The 15,204-nt window shown below is 39.3% G+C and overlaps 1 protein-coding gene across 4 annotated transcripts in view; it reads left to right on the top strand.

Moving 5' to 3' along the window:
- cracd (capping protein inhibiting regulator of actin dynamics) overlaps positions 1-15,204 on the top strand; it is a 40,197-nt gene that overhangs the window by 18,449 nt on the left and 6,544 nt on the right. For all 4 annotated transcript variants that reach the window (XM_058379162.1, XM_058379164.1, XM_058379163.1 and 1 more), the window contains 2 exons: positions 13,929-14,097; positions 14,388-14,520. In XM_058379162.1, the coding sequence (XP_058235145.1) occupies positions 13,929-14,097; positions 14,388-14,520 (302 nt within the window). The remainder of the gene's footprint in view (positions 1-13,928; positions 14,098-14,387; positions 14,521-15,204) is intronic.

Raw genomic sequence — 15,204 nt, 5'->3', positions numbered from 1 at the left:
AAAAGAAAATCCGTGTTCGGACACCGATGTCACACTCACATGTCCTGATGTTAGTGAAGATGTCTGAAGCACAGCGATTCAGAAGAAGAGTACATCGTTATCTTATAGACTGTTAGTCCAAAGGAATAAGCAAAACCATATTAATCATACACTTTCACACTCCAATACATTTTGCTTCCCTAAAAATGGAGCATCTGGCCACAGGGGACAGATTAACTGAACGATTTATTATCTGCAGAAATGTGAGAAAGGGAATGCCAGCATGCCACATTAGCTCAGATGGAGACAGAAGAACAAGCTACACAGAATTGTCACAAATATTCACAGATCAGCCGTAACATGAAAAAACAAACATTGACAGGTGAAGTGAATAATATTGATTATATTGTTACAGTGGGTGGGATATATTAAACAGCAAGTTCTACGTATATATGGCATTTGGCAGACACAGTTATCCAGAGAAACTTACATTTTATCAAATTTTTTTATTCAATGGAGGGCCTTGCTTAGGAGCCCAGCAGTGGCAGCTTGGTTCACCTGGGATTTGAACGCACAACCTTGTGCTCAGGAACCCAAAACACCTTAACCACTAAGCTACCACATTCCCTCACAGCTTGAGGTTGATGTTGGAAGGAGGAAAAATGAGCAAGTTGTGATGACTGGGTCAGAGCTTCAGGTCTTGTGTAGCGTTCCTGGTGGTGTGGTGGTTAGTTCCTACCAAAATTACTCCAAGGAAGAACAACCAGTGAACCAGAGACAGGGTCATAAGCTCACTGACGCACTTGAGGAGGCTAGTTCATCTGGTCAGATCCACACAGAAGACCTACTATAGCACTAATTGCTGTAGAAATGAATGCTGGCTCTGATAGAAAGGTGTCAGAAGACACAGTGTATCACAGTGTCAGAGCTGTTTTGGAGGCACAAGGGGGACCTACACAATAATAAGCAGGTGGATAATGCTAATGTTAATGTTATGTCTCTGTGTAGTTCTAGCTAGACAAGATTAGCAAGCTAAAAAAGAAGTCAGTGATACAATAAAAAAGGTAACCTGTGAACACTGGACACAAGGCAGGAATACACAGAATGAGACAGCTAACCTTACCAGCTAGTGCTTAATCAGGAATATCAAATAAATATTAATATAGCTAACTCCTTGAATCTTGCAGAAGTAATTTTTATAAAATGACCCCAAATATAGTCATATCAAGCAGAGCAAGTCCTCACAGCTCCAAGGTCCCCGGGACAATCCTATCTGTATATTCATTGTGTCCCTGTGGGTTTCCTCCTAAATCCAAAAACATGCCTGATTGCTAAATATGTGATTGCGTGTGCACACGGTGCTCTGAGACGGAGACCGATGTCTCATCCAGGGTATTTTCCTGCCTTCCGCTTAGTATTCCCAGGACAGACTCCAGAATCCACCGTGGCCCTGAGTAGGGTAAACAGCTACTGAAAGGAAGTGAGGGAGTGAGTGCAGTAACATCAGACAGCTTCTACTGTGAAAGCCAGCAGTTCACAAGCCGAAGTGTGTGACTTTATCTGCGAGTGGACACAGGCGTCAAAACGGTCGAGATCAGTTTTAAACTAGTAGGTAGATGTAACACACAAGTGTCACAGAAATATGAGGCAAGTGCAGACAATTTATTAATAAATTATAATTTATTATTATAATAATTTATGATAAACAACACAACGACACAACACTTGACAACGAAACACACGGAAACTAGAATGTAAATCGGAGTCTTAATGAGGTGATCAGCAACATGGAACATGGTCATGTGACTTGCTGGGGCTGATGGGTAACGTAGTTCAGCTCCAAATTCAGCATGACATCATATATTTAGGTCCGTTTTATTTCTTTATTTCTTTATTTATTTATTTTTATGATCACCAAATACTAAAATAAAATCACATTTAATTAAATTTGTTAAAAAAATAAATAATGTGAAATTTAATTAGTAATTAATAATTAATAATTAATTAATAACTTTTATTTTATTTTTTTTAATGATCAATAAATTCTACAAAATAAAATCACATTTCATTTGTTGAACAAAATGATGTCGAATTTAATGAATTGATAAATGGCTTTTATTTAAATGCTAGATGAATGATTTAATTAACATAAAACGAATTTAAGGTGTTGCTCTATTTACCTGGTGTATTGTATGCAGTGCTCTACAGATGTAAGCCAGTTGTGGATAAACAGAGCTGCAGAATTACTGAATGCTTTCATTAGAGCAAAACTGCTGACTAACGGAGCTGCGCTACACTCACAAAGTGATGCCATTACGCTTCTGCTGTTCCAGACACAGTGTGTGTGTGTGTGTGTGTGTGGTGCATATCTTATCAGGAATGTCAGGAAGTGCCATAAGACGGCCCGCTGTGCAGGAGCGATGTGCCGTCCTCAGTTTGTCCTCCACAGCTTTGCGTGTTTAGCTCAGAATGTTCATGACTGTCTTGGCATTTTTAGACTGAGGAACAAGGCGAAGGGTTAAAATTATACTTCCTGTTAGAGGAACAAGAAAGGCAGAAAGAGGGAAAAAACCCAGCTAAGATTAGTGTGCTCCTGCATGCTGCATGAAGCTGAGTTTGTAGGCTGAAGTGAATCATGCTTCTGTTAGCCACAAAGCTGCAGCTGTGTGTGTGTGTGTGTGTGTGTGTGTGCATCTGTCTGTATGACCGAAGATCTGTTTCTAAATCTGAAGCACATGCTGTACTTTGTGCTTTCCAGCGTCATCCCATTCACAGCTTCTGCAACACACACACACACACACACACACACACACACATACACACACATACACACTAAGAAGAACTCATTCAATGAATGACTGAATGAATCAAATGAATGTCCTGATACAGTGTATGTATATTTCATATTATTAGAATACTGCACTGCAGGGGCACAAAACCATCACACCTCCAGGGCTTCTGTGTGTTTGTGTGTGTGTGTGTGTGTGTGTTTGTGGAGTTTGCATGTTGCAGGAGTTTCCTCCAGATTCTTTGGTTTCCTCCCTAGTCCAAAGACATATGTTGTAGGCTGATTAGCATCACTCGGTTGTCTGATGTGTGTGTGTGTGTGTGTGTGTGTGTGTGTGCACTGTGAAGGATTAGTACTCTGCCCAGGGTGTTCTCTACCATATGCCCTGAGCCCCCTGGGATTGACTCTGGATCCATGTGTTGAAGTTCTACAGAGCACAGATAGATGTATAATGTATGGATGGAGGGATGGTTGGATAGAGGGATGGATGGATCAAACACAGTCTTTATCTTTAACAGTCACAGAGAAACGCTATACATTCAATATAACATTCTGGCACAAGGCAGATAAGTTGTATAACCTATTAAACTTTCACTCTGTACTGTAGGAGACGTTTTATATCAGTGTATTTTCACCGAGTGAGCCTCTGGCACTCTCTTTCAGTACTCCTAATAAATAATTTGACCTCTTCTTCCAACTTCTTCTTCAAGAAATGAATGTCAGTGCCTCTGCACACTTGTTTGTTTGAGGATCTCTCAAAAAAATGTGAAAAACAGGTTGGTGGTTCAGACTTTCTTCAGTTAGCTGTATAGGTAGGGTTGTCGGGTGCAGAGTTTTCCCATAGAGTCTGGAGACTTTTGATCTGTCAGTTTCAGGGTCGGTTTTAATGCAAAAACTCTTAAAACTCTGAACTTATACTCTTTAACTCAGTGCACTCTCCTCCACCACGAGCTCATCAACTCGACATGGCTGCTCACAGCATCAGCAGTAAACACAGCATCACTTTATACCCGTGAATGAGTTTCACTATGCAGTAAACAGTACACACATATTCACTGGTAAATCTCTAACACTGATTATTTACACTGTTTGAGGGAGATCACTCGTCACAGTTACTAACAAAAGACGAATATAAAGGCAGCTATGTTGTTTTCCCTCCATGAACGCGTGGAGAGGAAGCCGAGAGCTGCATAAAAAACCACATGGAGGTTTGAAGTATGTCACAGGTTTTGAAGCTGTCTCTGTGCCTTAGTGTTTACAAGAATACACACATTACATACACACACACACACACACAAACACAGGCTGGCCACATCATTTACCCCTGTCCCATTCTGCTGAATTTTTGTATTCATGCCACTTTTTAAAATCAATAATTTTACGTAAATGGGCATAATTTAATAATGTTCATAATTACACTTGTCTTTCTTTCCTTGTGAGGATTTTCCTTTATTAATGCAGAGAATTAATGTGATGCTACACCTAAACCTAACCTACCAAAAGTCCCCACAAAGTTAAAACTGTTAGACGTTAGATTGTTCTTTCTTTATGAGGACACAAAGAAACACACTCCTGTCAAATATTGACTTCATTTAATGCTGGACTGTTTATTCCTCTGTAGTAGGTTGCTTTCTATGTGGAAAAGGTTTTAGATCATTCTTTTTATAGGCATCTTTGCTTTACACAAGTGGCGTCCGATCTAATCTGGAAAGGTCCGGTGTGGGTGTGGGTTTTCATTCCAATCAAGCAGGAGTCACACCTGATTCCACCTGTTTAATCAGCTGATCTTAAGCTTTTAATAGCCTCAGGTGTGGCTTCTGATTGATTGGAACGAAAACCTGCACTCACGCATACACCGGAGCTTTCCGGATTAAATCGGACACCCCTGCTTCACACCGTTTCTTTATATGTGCCAAAGATTTAGCACAGTGTCTGCTTGTGTGCATCTGTGTATCGTAAGCTGATAACTAAGTAAATAAATATCTTCATCTCCGGTCATTAATCCGAATTAGCTATTACTCCCTCGACAGGCACATCAGCATTATCTATAATGTAGTAATGATCTAGATAATCTTATGACAGCTCTCTTTCTTTCTGTATTATCAGTATGATGGAATTAAATTACACACACACACACACACACACACACAGAGGTGTGTAACTTGAGCCTGTAATTCAATTCCAAACTTGAACAAATACTCTCTCTCTGCCGTTCTCTCTTGCCAAAGCAGTAACACGTTAATTGCATTTGGTTTGATCCGCTTGTTTAAGGAGAAATTGATTACAGATGTTTGAGCATATTTCATTTCAATAAAACAGCGTGAGAGAGACAGGATGCTCGGGGATGGAGGAATAATGGGAGGAATAAAGAGAAACAAAGTGAAGTAAAGAAGTCGGTGGCAAGAGAGGAATTAGTAAGTTGAAAGATGAAAGGAGGAAAAAGTGTAGTTAAGTGTCAGCAGAATGCAAGGATGGAAAGAGAGAGAGAGAGAGAGAGCCATCAGCATCATGGTCTCCCTGAGCAACTGAGAGCTCACATTTCCTCTAATCTTCCTCACCTCCCCCCTTACATTCCCCAAATCCAAACCCTTCCACTTCTCTTCACACCAGATCCAGCACAAATTTCCCACGTGTTTATGTTTCTCCTCACTCTCTACCTTTGATGCAGGTAAAAAAAAAGCTCTCCATAACCATGGTGATGGACGGTAAGGAGGCTAAGCGTGACGCACGTGTAGAAGTAACCGTATCTGAAGGCCCAGGTAAACAGAGCAGCCGTCTTAAAGAGACAGCGCTCCCGAACCCAAATTATGTCACTGTGGTAAATGGAGCAGTTAAAGGTGATAATTACCTTATTAAAGCGCTGTCTCTTTAAGAGGAGTGTGACGCTGATGGGGTGTAAGTGCTCATTAAAGCTTACAAAAAAAACCCATTCAGAGACTTGTGTGCAGTGCTCTGTGCTCTTCCGGTATATTCCGTTGCTGTGTATGGTGTGATGCTGTGCATCTTATGACACTAATATCATTGCCTTTCCATGATTTCAGTTTAAAGTGTCATCTTTTACAGGTTCAGCTCCATGTTTAGATGAAAGAACGCTATGCTAAGCAAAATAAGGCAGTTAGGGAGCCATTAATAGCTGCATTGTAGTATAATTGAGATTTATGATTCAAGGGTTTATTGCCATTTAATGTCATGTTCAAAAAAAACGTCAGGTTACACAATACAATGAAATTCTTACTCAAAGTCAATTACACAGAAATATAAAATACAAATAGCTGGGAAAGGGGAAACAAAAAAGATATACGTTTGCAAGAAAAAGGTGTCTGTTGAAAGAAATCAAGGAATCATCAACAATAAGCCAGGTTCATACACAGAGATTTATATCAGAGTTCAGACTCAATCCAATCCACAAATCCACATCAGGACAAGGCCCAGGGAGTAGTAGGCAATAAAGATACACAAATTCAGCAGGGAAAACTGGGATGCATGGGAAAGATTCTACATGAAAATCAAGTCATCATACATATGGATCAGAATTTATAAGCGTGAACAGGTGAATAATAAGGACTTCGCAAGAGACCATAGTCCATAGTGTACCAATATCCCTATTTCCCTACTGCACAGTAGGAGAAAAGCCAAAAGAAGGAGAATGTCTGAATTCTCTGTGTTCATAAACAGCAGGAGAAAAACCCAGACGTCTCACTGCTTCAATACGATTCTGCAGTATGGAGCCAGTGCACACTGTGAAATCCCATAATTCAATAGAACTGGTGTGAAAGAGCAGAGTGTAAGTGATGTAGGTGTTAAACCTTGTTCCTTCTGGTTAAACTGTACTTTCTTAACAACACCTGCCTTGACGTGTTGAAAGTTTAAATGAATTGTTTGCAGTAGGTACTGAATCGAACACAGTAGGTACTAAATCGTTTGCAGTAACTACTGAATCGAACACAATAGGTACTGAATCGAACACAGTAGGTACTAAATCGTTTGCAGTAACTACTGAATCGAACACAATAGGTACTGAATCGAACACAGTAGGTACTAAATCAAAAGCAATAGGTACTGATTCGTATGTAGTATGTACTGAATCAAACACAGTAGGTACTAAATCAAAAGCAATAGGTACTGATTCGTATGTAGTATGTACTGAATCAAACACAGTAGGTACTAAATCGTTTGCAGTAACTACTGAATCGAACACAATAGGTACTGAATCGAACACAGTAGGTACTAAATCAAAAGCAATAGGTACTGATTCGTATGTAGTATGTACTGAATCAAACACAGTAGGTACTAAATCAAAAGCAATAGGTACTGATTCGTATGTAGTACGTACTGAATCAAACACAGTAGGTACTAAATCAAACACAGTAGGTACTAAATCATATGCAATAGGTACTGAATCGAACACAGTAGGTACTAAATCATATGCAATAGGTACTGAATCAAACACAGTAGGTACTGAATCGAACACAGTAGGTACTAAATCATATGCAATAGGTACTGAATCTAACACAGTAGGTACTAAATCAAAAGCAATAGGTACTGATTCGTATGTAGTATGTACTGAATCAAACACAGTAGGTATTAAATCAAAAGCAATAGGTACTGATTCGTATGTAGTATGTACTGAATCAAACACAGTAGGTACTAAATCAAAAGCAATAGGTACTGATTCGTATGTAGTATGTACTGAATCAAACACAGTAGGTATTAAATCAAAAGCAATAGGTACTGATTCATATGTAGTATGTACTGAATCAAACACAGTAGGTATTAAATCGTATGCAATAGGTACTGAATCGAACACAGTAGGTACTAAATCAAACACAGTAGGTACTAAATCATATGCAATAGGTACTGAATCGAACACAGTAGGTACTAAATCATATGCAATAGGTACTGAATCAAACACAGTAGGTACTGAATCGAACACAGTAGGTACTGAATCGAACACAGTAGGTACTGAATCAAACACAGTAGGTACTAAATCAAAAGCAATAGGTACTGATTTATATCCAGTAGGTACTGAATCAAACACAGTAGGTACTGAATCAAACACGGTATGTACTAAATCATATGCAATAGGTACTGAATCGAACACAGTAGGTACTGAGTCGAATGCAGTATGTACTAAATCAAACACAGTAGGTACTGAATCGTATGCAGTAGCTACTGAATTGAATGCAGTAGGTACTGTTTCAGAAGTGTTCAAACTTCATCGTGCCCTCTGGTGGCATGATGGTGCATTGCCCACAGCTGGTGTGACATCAAGCTTTAAAACTTTAAAAAGTTTTTCAGAATAGATCTGTACATTTCTAATATTCTATTATTTATTTCTGTTATCCTAATCTGTGGTTTTTTGAACTGTCGGTGCATTGTATCCGTTGAGGTGTGTTTGGTGTCTTACAGGTAACCACACAGCCTAGGATTGGTATTTGGCCATAGCTTGTTTGTTGTTACATGGAAGACTCATGTTCAGTGCTAACAAAGTCCTTCTGCCTTGCCCATAGTTTCCGTACAATGCAGGACACATTAAAATTCAACACTGAGTGCAACACAGCTGGGACTGGTACATTCACATTCGGGCCGCACTTCCTCATTTCTAAAAATGTCTTCATTGTGATAAAAAAAAAAAAAGCGAGATTAGAATTGACCATTTTTAAGGAATTAATTTCGATAAGTCAGCAAATATCATTGACATTTTAACTTGATTTGACCTCGATTGATTTTAAAAGCTTGATGATTCAGACAGTAATGATGACCGGGAACCTAAAAGTGTTCTTTGACTCCAGTATAGAGGGAGCATGAGTGTGTTACTGTACCAGCTAAGCTGAGCTGAAGTATAGCTGTAGTGTTACTGTAGTTGTAGGTTCAGTAATGCACTGTGGAGTTGAGTTTTGGATTCATTCTTTTCCCCAGAGGCCAAAAAATGATATTTGTGCCTGTTTTGTGGTGCTTGTGTTCAGTAGGAAATGTCTTTGTCATGTCACACTCCACAGTGGTGGCTAATGCTTTATGTGAGAGTAGACACTCAAGGATTTCTAGTGTTTTGTAAGTATTTCAGTTTTTACCAAGCCATCTAGGGGTGAAATTTCCATTGATAAGTTTTAAAAAAATGTTTTCCCACACAAATGTCTTGTATCTCTAAAGTAAATGGTGACATCAGACCCATTTCTGTAGTGTTATATAAACAGTCGACGAATCCTTCAGGTAAAACCACACAGGGTTAAGAGTCACGACTGTATAAACCTTTAGACAGGTTTATGGTGTTATTATTTTTGTCTTGTGGACTATATGTGCTGTATGTGTTGCTGTTGCACTGTAACATGACCCCTCCTTTTTCTATTCCTTAAATAATTTCAGATGGATCATTATCTTCATCATTGGTCTAAGTGCACTGTGTTAAGTTTAGATGTTCGGTGGTGTTCAGTAGATTTGTCTCTGTGTAATTTTATGATGGTGTGGATTAGTGTGAGACGCCTCCGGTTGTTATGTAGTAATGTAGTATTGAGTGGAGTGGTACAGACGCATCGAGCGGCTCCAAAACCCCTCTCTCCTGGCTGAGTGCTGTCCAGTCCACTTCCACGCCTCAGTGACCGAACATGCCTGCAGCACTGGATTGTGAAAGCGGGACAGGAGAGAGAGAGAGGGAGAGACAGACAGACAGACAGAGAGAGAGAGAGAGAGATAAAGAGAGACAGCCAGAGAGACAGACAGAGAGAGACAGAGAGAGAGATAAAGAGAGACAGACAGAGAGAGACAGAGAGAGAGATAAAGAGAGACAGACAGAGAGACAGACAGAGAGAGACAGACAGAGAGAGATAAAGAGAGACAGATAGAGAGAGAGAGAAAGAGAGAGAGAGCAATAAAGAGAGAGAGAGAGAAAGAGAGAGACAGATAGAGAGAGAGAGAAAGAGAGAGAGACAGATAGAGAGAGAGACAGAGGACAGAGAGAGACACAGAGAGAGAGAGAGAGAGATAGTTTGATATTTGATTTCATATGGAGAACTTATTACAAAAATTAACTAAAAGTCATTAATCACAGTAGGCATAAATAAATAAAGTAAATAGGTAGATAAATAGATGCATAAGGGTGGGACGGAGGGGCTCAAAGAACTGTGAGAAACACAAGTCTTTATCAGAAGAGAAAGAAAGAAAGAAAGAAAGAAAGACAGCTTCAGTTAAATGAAAAGTGTATAAAGAATGAAAAGCGGCAATGTTACAGAAACAAAGCGACTTGGAGCGTTGATTTAAGAGATCCGCCACAAGCAGAACATCACAAACACACATGAATCACTGACACTGTTGTCATTCTTCCACACGGCCTTTGTGTAGTAAAACACAATTTGTAACTCTACACTTTCTTTCCACTTTTAGCCTGTAACAGATCCACCCAGGTCCCTAAACGCATTTACCGTGTCAGTGGTGTAGAGTGGCCCTGGAATGAAAAAGATCGCACATACACACACACACACACACACACACACACGTGCACACATATGCAAATGCAGACATCTGAACTAGACTCTTATCTGTCCATCTCTGTGGGGTTTATGATTGAACATAATTCGATGCCACACGCAGACTCATAGAAGAAACCAAAGGTCCTTCTCTTATCTTTAATTTAACCCTGTTACATGGAAACAGTCACACAGTATGATTTCCCGGTAGCTGTGAAAGTTTTGTGAAAACTCTGTTGTCAGTGGTAGGTCAAATATTTTTTTCTCAATGTAATTTCATTTCAAATAGTTTACATGAATACATATCTGACATTAAATATGAGACTTATTAGCAAGAGAAGTGGGGCGGGATCTTGAAAAACACTTTCTGTCTTAAAGATCCTCAGTGAACTGAATTGTAGACACATTCGACTGCCGTGGAAAATGACTTTAGGTTGATAAAATAAATCATCTAATTTACTTCAGATTTAATTAACTTCAGCGGATGAAGAGGGGCCGAGCTGAGAACGTGCAAAATAATGGGTTCGTTAAATAATTTAGTCAATTAAATCAATTATTTAAATAATCATGCCATCACTTTGCGACAACTGTTGCGATCGTAACGCAGAGCTTGTGTTAAATAGGATAATAAATTACTTGTGTTCAGATAAATTCAATACGAAATGAGTAAATTGGTGTGTTAAAATATATTGAAATAGCACAATCCTTCTAAATATGCTCAGTAAGCGATATCTTACTTTAATTCCTGTTTTATTCTATTTATATACAGTATAAAGGGTCTAAAGAAATTTTTCACATGATCATCAGTAACGCGTTTTGTGCCACATTTGTATAAGCTTTATCCAAAAATGTATTACGCTCTATACACAATGATTATTTCATTATATTCATCTAAATAGTAAAGCGTTTTCTTCACATTTTGTTAAAAAGCCATTATAATGAAGGTCAACACACTACAGCCAGTTTTAAGGCACGTGGAAAAAAACTAGGCAATGGTTAGTTCCTGGTATACATAATACTTCACCCTGTAATACAACAGATCACGAAACTCAACAAGGAAACAAGAGACACCACAAATTACCCCAGCAAACAAAGGGGCAGATTATTGCATGGTAATTAGTTCAGTAACATGTAATAGATGTGATATGGAAATGTTGGTGCTGGGGGGCAGAGGTGAACCGCTCTGTCAGTTTGTGGAACTTACAACACTGTCTAAATGCTTTATAAATTCAATTCAACTCAATTTTATTTCTAAAGAGCTTTACATAATGGTCCTTGCCTCAGTGTAAAAATTTTGAATAAAAAATGATGAAAAAGGTTTGTCGTTAATAAGCAAGCCAGGGGCTATAAAATGTACTTTATGTTCTTTGTTCTAATAAGAATTAAATACACCGATCAGGCAGAATATTATGACCAGATACCTAATATTGTGTTGGTCCCCTTTTTGCCGCCAAAACAGCCCTGACCCGTCCTGCACTGTGTATTCTGACACCTTTCTATCAGAACCAGCATTAACTTCTTCAGCAATTTGAGCAACAGTAGCTCGTCTGTTGGATCGGATCACACGGGCCAGCCTTCACTCCCCACGTGCGTCAGTGAGCCTTGGTCCCCCATGACCCTGTCTCCGGTTCACCACTGTTCCTTCCTTGGACCACTTTTGATAGATACTGACCACTGCAGACCGGGAACACCCCACAAGAGCTGCAGTTTTGGAGATGCTCTGATCCAGTGGTCTAGCCATCACAGTTTGGCCCTTCCTCAAACTCGCTCAAATCCTTACGCTTGTCCATTTTTCCTGCATCCAAAACACAACAACTTTGAGGACAAAATGATCACTTGCTGCCTAATATATCCCACCCACTAACAGGTGCCATGATGAGGAGATCATCAGTCTTATTCACTTCACCTCTCAGTAGTCATAATGTTATGCCTGATCGGTGTATACACAACCTATAAAATAAACTGATCTAGCTAATTGGACTTTAGAGTTATAATAAAGAACAATAACTGAAAATAAAGTGTACATTTATTCAGTAAAAATGTAGATAATGAAATGAATAAATGTACGACAGAGCTCGGCAGAGCATTCTGTATATCTGCTCTACAAAATCTGAGGACATAAAATACTGTATATATATTAGATACACTTCACTCAAATGGGCCGAACCTCCGCCAGCGCTTTTCTGTTTAAAACAAAATGTCCATCTATAAAGCACACATATCTCCACTTCCCGTGGTTCTTCACTGAAGAACGTAATAAATTTTAAACATAACATTTAACAATTCGTTATATGAGTAAGACGTTACTCATAGTTCTTAACCCCGAATCTGTTTTCAGAGCAAGAATACATTGTGCACTGAGATTTTCCTTTGTACATTTCGGTTCATTTTAATCATGGTGGTGCAGTGGGCAGCATTGCCCTCTCTCTTACAGCTCCAGGGTCTATGGTTCGAATATTCATGTGTATGTGTGGTGCTCTGCCTTAAAGACAGCAAAGTAAAAGTACTGGAGTGGCTTTCACAGAGACCTGACAAAAAATGAAAACTGGAAAAAGTGTCTGAGGAGCTGACAAACAGAACATTGTGTGGAATTGAAGGAAGACACCACCAAATACTAACTAAAGTGTGAATGTAAACCAACCTACAGAAAGTCTGATAGATAAAAATGGAAAATATATCTTGCATCCTTGCCATTATTTTAAAATGCCCTCTCATGGAAAGAAAGCAGACACTTTAATGTCCTCAAAAAAGGAAATGGACGGTAATATGAAATGTGTGGAGTTGTGAATAATTCACTCTGAATGTCTTTAGCCTGGGTGTCCGTAAACCTTTGCCTTTGACTGAAACGTTTAAGATACATCCGTCTGTTTCTACATTTAGTAACAAGTTGTCTGTCTGATTTATAGATTTCTTTATTCCAACCTTCTCATGAGCATCTTTCTACTGTCAGTTATTAAATTCTGAGCATGTTTTGTATCATCAACCACATCGCTGAGGTTAGGGGTTCGATTCCCATCTCTGGCCTGTGTGTGTGTGGAGTTTGCATGTTCTCCTTGTGCTTCGGGGTTTCCTCCAAGTCTTTTAGATTCTCTAAACTGTCTATAGTGTGTGTGTGTGTGTGTGATTGTGCCCTGTGATGAGTTGGCACCCTGTCCAATGTGTCCCCCACCTTGTGCCCTAAGGATGTGCTCCCAGTGACCCTGTGTAGGATAAATGCCACAGAAAATGGATGGATGGATGGATGGATGATATGCAGTTGGAAACCAGACTTGAAGTATATTTACTCAGAGCTTTTCTCACTTACTGAGCTGCTTTGAAACTGAAGTATAGTTCTTGTCTAATTACACTGAACAGATACAAACAGCATAAAAACACAGAAAAGTATTTTAAAGCATGAAATCGTATGCTATCGGAATGAATTAACATGAATCATGACGTGCTGCTCATGTTAAAAAAAGAACATCAAAAGTATGCGTGTGTTATGTTATAATTGTCTGCGTCTGTATTAGGCATGCCTAATGAGTCACGTTTGTGTGTGTGTGTGTGTGTGTGTGTGTTTTGTGTGAAATAGTTGACTACTGATGCACTTTCATACCTTCACACCTTCACACTTCCCTCACAATCACAGAACTAAAATTGTCTGTTTCATCACATGATGATGATGATGATGATGATGATGATATCTATTTTCCGTCTTACAGACCGGCGGCGGCCAGGTAAATTCCAGCCGTTCCGCCGCCTGTTTGGGAGGAAGAGGAGGAGGGAGACAGAGCGGGGGTTCGAGGAACCTGAACTGAAACCCAGCCACTCCACCAGTGACGTGTGCAATGGGGTGGTCTCAGGCCTGGACGAATCCAAACAGCATCTGAGGTTAAGAGCTGGCAGGAATGTTATTTATAAATAAAAGAATGAAATGAAATTCACTGAGAAAAATACTGTTATGTTTCATCATAATGTTTACTTTTATGAAGCATCAGCATAAGGCTTTTTTCTCACCTAAATACTAATTTAGAATCAATTTAAATTCCAGGCAATGATGATGATTAAATATTAGTATAATATTAGTAAACAGTAATAAAATTGGGTTGTAATTTGCTTTGTTAAAGCAACATTTAGAACTAAACATTTCTATATGTGTGTGTGTGTGTGTGTGTGTGCAGAGAGTTAAATCCCCTGGGGTCTCGAGCTTTTTCACACGAGAGCATCTTCATCCCTGAGGATTCTGTAGAGCAGCCCTGCCCAGAATTGACCATGTCTCAAGAGAACGTCTCAGACAAAGTCAGGAACCTACAAGTAAGTGAATATAATGATTCTCTTATATGGATGAATATAATAAGTGCAAACACATATTTACAACAGCTCTGGACACGCTGGTTACAGAAGATCAATGACTGATGGTGTGATGCGGTCAGTATGAAACCTCTTTTCTAGTTCAGGATGTTAATAAGACATACAAGTACAGCATCTTGTGTAACCTAGAATCCAGAAAGTGCAAAGTCTTCATGTACTGAAGAAACTCTCATGGCTGAAAACGTATTAACATTTACAAAGTGTTGATACCAGTGGCTCTGTATAAAGCTTTAGTATTAACTAAATAATATATTATTTAATAATAATATTTTCTCAAATCTGATTGGTCAGAAGGTGTTTGTTAGCTGTGGTGTCAGAACCAGACATCATTCACACACACACTCATTCACACTTAGAGGCAATTCAGCCTACCGGCATGTCCTTGGGACGTGGGAGGAAACCAGAGAACCCGTAGGAAACCCACACAAGCACATGGAGTATATACACAGACAGTAACCCCAGCTCGGGTTCGACCCCAGGGCCCTGGAGCTAGGGGGCAGCAATGCTACCTTGCTCTGTGCCTCACTGTGTAAAATTACTCAACACTTTGAATAGTAAACATAATTGAATAGTCTTACTACTACTAGCATTCAAATATAATCTAGCACCACTTACCTCATTTACCTC

The sequence above is a fragment of the Hemibagrus wyckioides genome, linkage group LG25 (genome assembly GCF_019097595.1).
Source record: "Hemibagrus wyckioides isolate EC202008001 linkage group LG25, SWU_Hwy_1.0, whole genome shotgun sequence".
Taxonomy (NCBI): Eukaryota; Metazoa; Chordata; class Actinopteri; order Siluriformes; family Bagridae; genus Hemibagrus; species Hemibagrus wyckioides.
Note: the sequence above shows the minus strand (reverse complement) of the source record. Positions and strands in the feature narration are given on the sequence as shown.